General features: G+C 46.9%; 1 protein-coding gene across 1 annotated transcript in view; it reads left to right on the top strand.

Annotated features, from left to right (window-relative positions):
• The window catches only part of SERPINI2 (serpin family I member 2), a 95,928-nt gene extending 93,488 nt beyond the window's left edge, over positions 1 to 2,440 (top strand). The window contains exon 8 of the mRNA XM_073579131.1: positions 2,256 to 2,440. Within this exon, the coding sequence (XP_073435232.1) occupies positions 2,256 to 2,332 (77 nt within the window). The 3' untranslated portion in view covers positions 2,333 to 2,440. The remainder of the gene's footprint in view (positions 1 to 2,255) is intronic.
• The last annotated feature ends 6,671 nt before the right edge of the window (positions 2,441 to 9,111 follow it).

Below are 9,111 nucleotides of genomic sequence, written 5' to 3' on the forward strand. Positions count from 1 at the left end.
TACTCTATTGTATGCAGCGTGCTTTAGGAGAACCCCTTTAGTTCAATTATGAATTAGTGTTGCCCTCTGTTTTTTAGTCTTACATGTCCTAGATATATCTGTCTGTGGTGGCTCTTAAAGCAATGACTCCAGCAACAGTCTCCTCCTTGTGAATCTCCCTCAAATTTTTGAACGGCCTTTTCTTAACAATCCTTTCAAGGCTGCGGTAATCCCAGTTGCTTCTGCATCTTTTTCTACCCCGCTTTTTCCTTCCACTCAACTCTCCATTAATATGCTTGGATACAGCACTCTGTGAACAGCCAGCTTCTTTAGCAATGACCTTTTGTGGCTTACCCTCCTTGTGGAGTGTGTCAATAACTGCCTTGTGGACATCTGTCAAGTCAGCAGTCTTCCCCTTGATTGTGGAGCCTACAGAAACAGACTAAGGGACCTTTTAAAACACTTAAGAAGCCTTTTCAAGTGCTTTTTGTTAATTATTCTAATTTAATGACTTTTGGGTCATCCAGCCACTGAAGTTTCTGGATTGTGAGTCATGGGGAAAGCAAAAGAATTGTCATCGGATCTTTGGAAAAAGGTAGTTGAACTGTATAAAACATGAAAGGGATACAAAAAGATATCCAAGGAATTATTGTCAGTCGGGAGTATTTAAACTGTTATTAACAAATGGAAAATCAGGGTCTCTGTAAAAACAAAACCACGGTCAGGTAGACCAACAAAAATTTTGTTCACAACTGCCAGGAAAATAGTTCAGGATGCAAAGAAAAACCCACAAATAACATCAGCTGAAATACTGGACTCTCTGAAAACTAGCGGTGTGGCTGTTTCAAGATGCACAATAAGGAGGCACTTGAAGAAAAATGGTTGAGTCGTCGGAAGAAAGCCATTACTGCACAAATGCCACAAATATCTCTCGCACAATTCGCAAACCAGCACAGAGACAAGCATCCAAATTTCTGGAATAAGGTAATTTGGAGCGATTAGACCAAAATTGAACTTTTTTCTGCACGTTATCAGCAAATACTGGAGGCAAATTTGCAATCATCAGCCCGGAAGCTGGGCATGGGACGTACTTGGATGTTCCAACATGACAACGATCCAAAACACAAGGCCAAGTCGACCTGTCATTGGCTACAGCAGGACAAAGTGAAGGTTCTGGAGTGGCCATCTCAGTCTCCTGACTTCAATATTATTGCTCCACTCTGGGGAGATCTTAAGCGTGCAATTCATGCTAGACACTCCAGGAATTTACAGGGACTGGAGGCTTTTTACCATGAAAAGTTGGCAGCTTTACCATCTGAGAAAATAAAGGATCTCATCCACAAGTACCACAAAAGACTTGAATCTGTCATTGATGTTAGAGGGGCAATACACGGTATTAAGAAATGGGGTATTTGGTGAACTTTTGATCAGGGTCATTTGGATGTTTTGGGTTGTCATTATGATTTAAAAAGAGAAAACACAGTAGTTTGACAATAAATGGCTTCACCCAACCACTAACCATGAGTGGAGAAAAAGGTTTAGTATTATTCTCTGAAAAAAGGCCATGAAAGCAAAAATTCTGTCAGGGTATATAAACTTTTGAGCACAACTGTTACTTCCACTGCCCTTATACAAATAACTCTGTAATGGACTACCACTGCCCTCATATTTCATAGTAAGTATGGCTTCTAATTCATGTGTTTTTGCTCTGTGCGTAGTAGTTAATACATTCTGCTATAGGCCGACATGGCTCACCTAAAATGTTACACATTCATGATCGACAGTTGACGATCTATGAAAATGTCACTTGCAGCTTTCACTGCCAAAATAATCCACGGGAGCTGATTTATTGTTTGTAAGGGGCAATGGCTATCATAACCATGGCTAATATCTCATGCTTTCTGCTGCAGAATGTGAAGACAGGGTGAGCAGGTTAATGCATTATTTCATGGAAAATCCAGTAGTGCGTAACCTTTTAAATATGTGAAATTAATTGAAGATCTATATCTTCCCTGCACATACTGCATATATCAGACAAAGCTGATAGTCCTATAACTCAAAGTACTTGATAAATGTGAAATATGAACCCCAAGCATCAAGTAAGTGTGCTGGTTATAATGCCACTGGGAAGAACCACCATCCATTGCAATGCTGACACTTTTCAACGCAGTGATATCGGTAATGGTAAAACCATGGAAGGCTATTGATTACCATTGTTTCTTGATCATCCGGTGGTGAGATATTGCTGTTCTCTAATGTATTGTTTACTCTCCTAGGATCAATTCTATTTATGGGAAAGGTGACAAATCCAGATCAAAGCGACGCAAGAGGACGAGATATTGAATCGTTATAAATGCCATCAACACTGCGATTCATAGGATGTCAGAGACATGACCTCTTTCCTATTATCAAGTCATGTCTTGCTTTCTTGTAAAGAAAGAAAAAGAAATTATCAAATTTATCCAAGTGACACGTTTGCCTTTTTTTTTCTATCTTGTCCAGTTAAGCATGTTTTCTATAGGTATTGTTAATCATTTTAGTATAGTGTTATATTTTCTTGCACAGGTCACATTTTGGCAAATAGTGCAGAAAAAAGTGGCATGCTGCTGTATTTCCCCATTAATTTTAAGGGGTTCTCCACCGCTTTCTGTTATTTGAAGTAGGGTCCCTTTAAAAATACATCAAAAATACACATATACTCACCTATAAATCCTATAGGAAAAGATGCACAAAAAGACAATTGTAAAATATAGTAATTTTTATTAAATTGTAAAGAAAAACTAAGGTGGTCCTGACTCTGAGCTGAACGGAAGCTATGCTATACACACAGTGCAGAAACCAAGAGGAAAGTCCACCTCCAGGTAAAACCAATCCGTTTATTGGAAAAATAGATTTAAAAAAAAAAAACATCCTTGTCGTGAGAAAACAGAAAGGTGAAGGGGGAGGAAAAAGGCAACGTGTTTTGAACGCGACTCCAACGTTCTTTGTCACAGCTTCCAATGTGGAGTGCGGTCAGCTCTTATCTAATATATAAAGCTCAAGTGTGTGTATGTATGTGTGTATGTATGTGTGCGTGTATGTCCGGGATAGGCATCCGCACCGTCGCAGCTACAGCCACAAAATTTGGCACAGTCACACGTCTGGACCCCGAGAGTGTCCTAAGCTATGTTATGAGGTGAAAATTTAACCCCGCTCGCTCCAATTCACCAAACAATTTTGCCCCTATCTACATAATGGGGAAAAAGTGTGTGCGCGTCAAGCCCCGCCCCTCATTATGATGTCATAATGCCCCTATTTGCATAATGGGGAAGCAGTGTGTGTGTATCAAGCCCCGCCCCTCATTATGATGTCACAATGGTTGCCATGGCGACGCTGATGTCATCATAGGTTGCAAGCCCCGCCGCCGCTCATTATGATGTCATAATGGTTGACTATGGGATGGAGGATGTGTGAGGAGTATATGGGCACTTGACTATGGGATGGAGGATATGTTTGACGGGTATATGGGCACGGGACTATGGGATGGCGGATATGTATATGGGCACGGGACTATGGGATGGAGGATGTGTGATGGGTATATGGGCACTGGACTATGGGATGGAGGATATGTATGATGGGTATATGGGCACGGGACTATGGGATGGAGGATATCTATGATGGGTATATGGGCATGGGACTGTGAGATGAAGGATGTGTGATGGGTATATGGGCACTCGACTATGGGATGGTGCGAATATGTATGATGGGTATATGGGCATGGGACTATGGGATGGAGGATATGTATGACGGGTATATGGGCACGGGACTATGGGATGGAGGATGTGTGATGGGTATATGGGCACGGGACTATGGGATGGAGGATATGTATGATGGGTATATGGGCATTGGACTATGAGATGAAGGATGTGTGATGGGTATATGGGCACTCGACTATGGGATGGCGAATATGTATGATGGGTATATGGGCATGGGACTATGGGATGGAGAATATGTATGATGGTTATATGGGCATGGGACTATGGGATGGAGGATGTGTGATGGGTATATGGGCACTCGACTATGGGATGGAGGATATGTATGATGGGTATATGGGCACGGGTCTATGGGATTGTGGATATGTATGATGCGTATATGGGCACGGGACTATGTGATGGAGGATAATTATAATTTGTTATAACCACAGTTAGTTAAATCTCAATATAATAATTGTGAGGTAGCGCTGTCATTCAGTTAGGGGATCCTCGCTAGGCAGCGAACAAAACACATCCGGCACCATGTTTTCATAAACTCATAACAGTCCAGATGGTTTATTCAGCAGCATAAACCCATAGAAACAACATAAAGTTCATATACAGCATAGCATCCATTATAGCTTCACTCTGTTTATCCTTATATCACACAGGTCAAGCAAATGTCCATTACACAGGCTCTTCAGCCTCAGCGTTATCTCACCCATGTCAGGGTCAGTCATGGTTCCTTCACCATCATGCGGCAGACGTCCATTCCTTCCAGGGAGTTACCAGGCACGTGTAGCCATTCATTACAGCGTTCCCTGCTGTCAGGAAGATGCTCCCATCTCTCTTAGACAGGGCCTTCCACACTGGACCAACCAGGTCCCAGCATTCACCACATGTGACCTACCCTGGCCACATTATATGGTCCATAGCCACGCCCACCGGGTCACATGACTATGACCTCATCACAGGTCCCTCCCACACACATATACACTTTACAATAGTGTTATTAAGCACACCCCCTGGGTGGGTTTGTAGGTAACTAGTCCCTGACACATTGAACCAGCACCTCAGCAGTATCACTGCTGAATAGCACACACATAAATCTCCATCTCAAGGCCACCCACCTTGAGATACATAACGGTCATTCAGTATCTTGCCATTCATCCACTCTCCTGGGATATCCATACAGCACTCCCTAGTGGACACAGTGGTCACTACACCACATACCTCCCCCCTCTGTTCAAACTTATAGGGTTGAACATAGATTACACCAGGATCTCGAGACCGGGCACTCATTACACCTTGCCCCACAGGTCGAGAGATCCGTCTCCGTCCATCATATGGCCTCCCCCGCCCCCAGCGGTCATAAGTCTTAGTTAAGCCTGAGTCTGACTCATTCAGCATCTCACAGGAACTACGGTCTCTCAACGTCGTCCTGCCAGTCGAACTACCACTTGCTGACATTCTTTGGCCTTCTGCCATGTCACTTCTTGGCGGAACCCTTCAGGTCCTTACATCTTGGGTTGAAGGCGGCCGCCACTTGGTGTTCCGAAACTCTTTATTGATTCGCCAACGGTCCAGCCTCAACTGCTTAATCTCTTGCAGGTACCCCACTCGATACTCCAAGAGCATCCGAAAGTTTCTCAGGCTTTCCACAGAGCCAACTACCAGGACGGGAATCCTACCCTCTTCACTGGATACCTGGTCTTCATCATCAGGAGGGATCCTCACCCTCATCACACCGGAGCTATTTACAAGGTCTTGCATTACCTTCCCGAATCTTCCAATGATTCTCCCAATCAGACCTTTGGGAACCGGAACTACCTCTTTCCACAAACCCAACCGATCCATAGCCTCTCTTGCTAACTCTAGGCGTCGAGCAGCTTTGATATTACTCCGCCTAACCAACTGTTTGACATGGAGACACTGCAGATGCATGTTTTCCAGGACAGCCACCCGCTTTGCTGTGTCTTCCCTGGCTGACATTATCAACAACTGCTGAGTCTCAGGCACCCAGTGCACCTTACACGCTTTGACCGCCTCTTTGAAAGCCTCATGCACACCTTCCTCAGCACAGGCCTCTTGCATGTCTTTTGGTACATCAATCACAAACTTGAAGGTCGTGGTCTTGCTCTCTTCCTGACCAGGAGGCTCTGGCTTTACCACGGACACTTCCCTCACTACAGTTGACACGACCGGGTGACTGTCTTCTTCAGTTCTCAGCTCCTCAACCTCACGAGATCTCATCTCTTCCCAACCGTCTGCCAAGACAGGCACCGGCAGCTCCGTTCCACAACCCGTCGGACCCGGCCGCTGTTCCTCACTGTCCAAGTTCTTCTCCCGCAGAAGACCACTTACAGTTTCTTTGAGCTCCAAGACCTCTTTCTCGAGCTCCTCAACCCTGTGCTGTGATTTGTCTCAGGACTCTTTCCCGTTCGAGATGTCCTTCCACTGTCTCCTTTATCAGCTGTATCTCACGATCCTGTTCTCTTTTGGCCAGCACGTGTCTCACCACTACTTCTTTGATTATATTGTCAAAGGGTACCACTGGGTCAGTCCCGTCAGCCGAGTGAACGGTCCCGTTACCGTTTAACCGTGTTTTTACCCCAGTCATCTCAACTCCCAGCCCACCATCTGTCATATCACGAGACGTCAGGTCCGTAAGTTGGGCAGATGTACTTCTTCCGGTCAGTTCTACCTCTGACCTGTCCACATCAGGAGCCGTCACTGTCTCAGTGTCTGCTGGCCCCACAGTCGAAACGTCTCCATCGTCCGACCATACGTCATCAAACAAAACAAAGTCCCGGCCCCTCTCCAAGACATAGACTAAGTCCCGTGGTATCCCACCCCCTTGGCACTCACCACCTTTGGTCCCCTCAAACATTACTCTGTCTACTGCGTAGTTCACCGTGACCCCATGTTTACAGCGAACCCTGGCGTTTTTCTCGGTCAGAGATAAAACGAGAGGAGTTCCTGTCAGAGTCACCTGACTCTCTGAGTCCAGTCTACCAAAGACTCCTTCCCGATGCAGCATCACGGTACACACCTGTGGCCCGTCATTATCTGGAAAATACATGCCGCACTCCTCAAAACTCATACAGACCCACTGCGGTTCCCCAGACATACCCAGTGAGGCTACCAGTGCTACCATTTCCTGAACCACCCCAATTTGGTTTGCTGCCCCCTCCTGGGACTCCACCCCTTTTTGGGTTACCACCCCAATTTGGGTCACCGCCCCCCTCTGGGACTCCACTTCATTTTGGGTTACCACCCCAATTTGGGTCACCGCCCCTTTCTGGGACTCCACCCTCTTTTGGGCTACCACCCCGTTTTGGGCCACCGCCCCTTTTCGGGATTTCCCCATGTCCGTTGTACCGGTCTTCTCAGACCACAGTTCACACAACACAGTTTGTCTTTTTAATGATACCACACAAGTCCTTGCTGGCACCACCATAGCTCCTGCTGTCACCGATCACCGACACCACCGGCTGCTGTTCACATACAGCGGCAGGTGTCCTCTTCGTAACCCCGCCGAGTTACCGGAGGCTGCTTGTCCCCTTTGTAACCCTGCCGAGTTACAGGAAGCCGCTTGTCACCTTCTTGACCCCCACTGAGCCACTGCAGGCTGAGTTGAGAAAAGAAGAAAAAAAACACCACACAAAACTCACGTGTCCTTTCTGTGTGCTATTCAGGACGTTCCGTCTCCGCCTGAGACCGTCCAATACACAGGGCGCACCGGGTGCTATTCAGGGAGCAGCCCTCCTCCCAGGTTTTCCCAACACACCGGCCTCACCAGATCCAGGGGCTTAGCGGGTGCTCTTCAGGACATCCGTCTTCACCTGAGACTGCCCAACACTCAAGCCTCACCAGGTCCAAGGTCATACCACGTGCTCCAGGGATCCGATTCTTCTCGCAGAACCTCCCAACACTTACCCTCCAGGACCTTGCTCACTGAACCCTCCAGGTACACAGTCTTTCCCACTGACCCAGGTCAGTACAACACGAACACCTGTCCGTTACCTGTGTCAGCCCTACAGGTACTCGGATACCTCTTCTCCACAGAGGCACCCTATCAATCACCGGTCTCTTTCTCACTGACCCCGGTCAGTACAACACGGTTTTCACAACCGTCACCTGCTGGCCGCGCAGGTTCTCGGACCTCTCTACCGCAGAGGTATCCTATAAGTCTCTTTCTCCTGGGGAAACGGCCGCACTGGGCTCACCGATCTGGACAGTGCCTTACTCACTAGGCTGCCCCACCGTTCCAGAACCACAGCCGGGCAGGGGCTTCCCCAACCGTCAGCTTAGCAACCGACTTTGCAGTCCTCTTCCGTTGCTCCCAGCAACAAGGCTACAACAATGCCCATAGCTTTCTCCACCAATTGTGAGGTAGCGCTGTCATTCAGTTAGGTGATCCTCGCTAGGCAGCGAACAAAACACATCCGGCACCGTGTTTTCATAAACTCATAACAGTCCAGGCGGTTTATTCAGCAGCACAAACCCATAGAAGCAACATAAAGTTCATATACAGCATAGCGTCCATTATAGCTTCACTCTGGTTATCCTTAGATCACACAGGTCAAACAAATGTCCATTACACAGGTTCTTCAGCCTCAGCGTTATCTCACCCACATCAGGGTCACGCATGGTTCCTTCACCATCATGCGGTAGACGTCCATTCCCTCCAGGGAATTACCAGGCACGTGCAGCCATTCAACACAGCATTCCCTGCTGTCAGTAACACGCCCCCTGTGGGACCCCAGGACGGTGCACACAGCCTCACTAGGTGAATTTTTTTTTTTTTTTTTTGCAATTATGCTGGCCTTTTCCATTCTGGCGTGCAGCCACCCAGTTACTCCCACAGGGTGTGTTTATCTCACCTGTCTGCAATTAGCACGTATATCTAATATATAAAGCTCAAAGTGTGTATGTATGTGTGTATGTATGTATGTGTGTGTGTATGTGTGTATGTCCAGGATAGGCATCCGCACCGTCGCAGCTACAGCCACAAAATTTGGCACAGTCACACGCCTGGACCCCGAGAGCGTCCTAGGCTATGTTGTGAGGCAAAATTTTAAACCCGCACGTTCCAATTCACCAAACAATTTTGCCCCTATCTACATACTGGGGAAAAAGTGTGTGTGCGTCAAGCCCCGCCCCTCATTATGATGTCCTAATGCCCCTATTTGCATACTGGGGAAGCAGTGTGTGCGTATCAAGCCCCGCCCCTCATTATGATGTCACAATGGTTGCCATGGCGACGCTGATGTCATCATAGGTTGCAAGCCCCGCCGCCGCTCATTATGATGTCATAATGGTTGACTATGGGATGGAGGATGTGTGATGGGTATATGGGCACTGGACTATGGGATGGAGGATATATATGACTGGTATA

The sequence above is a fragment of the Dendrobates tinctorius genome, unplaced genomic scaffold (assembly GCF_039654945.1).
Source record: "Dendrobates tinctorius isolate UK_male_01 unplaced genomic scaffold, ASM3965494v1 ptg000060l, whole genome shotgun sequence".
Taxonomy (NCBI): Eukaryota; Metazoa; Chordata; class Amphibia; order Anura; family Dendrobatidae; genus Dendrobates; species Dendrobates tinctorius.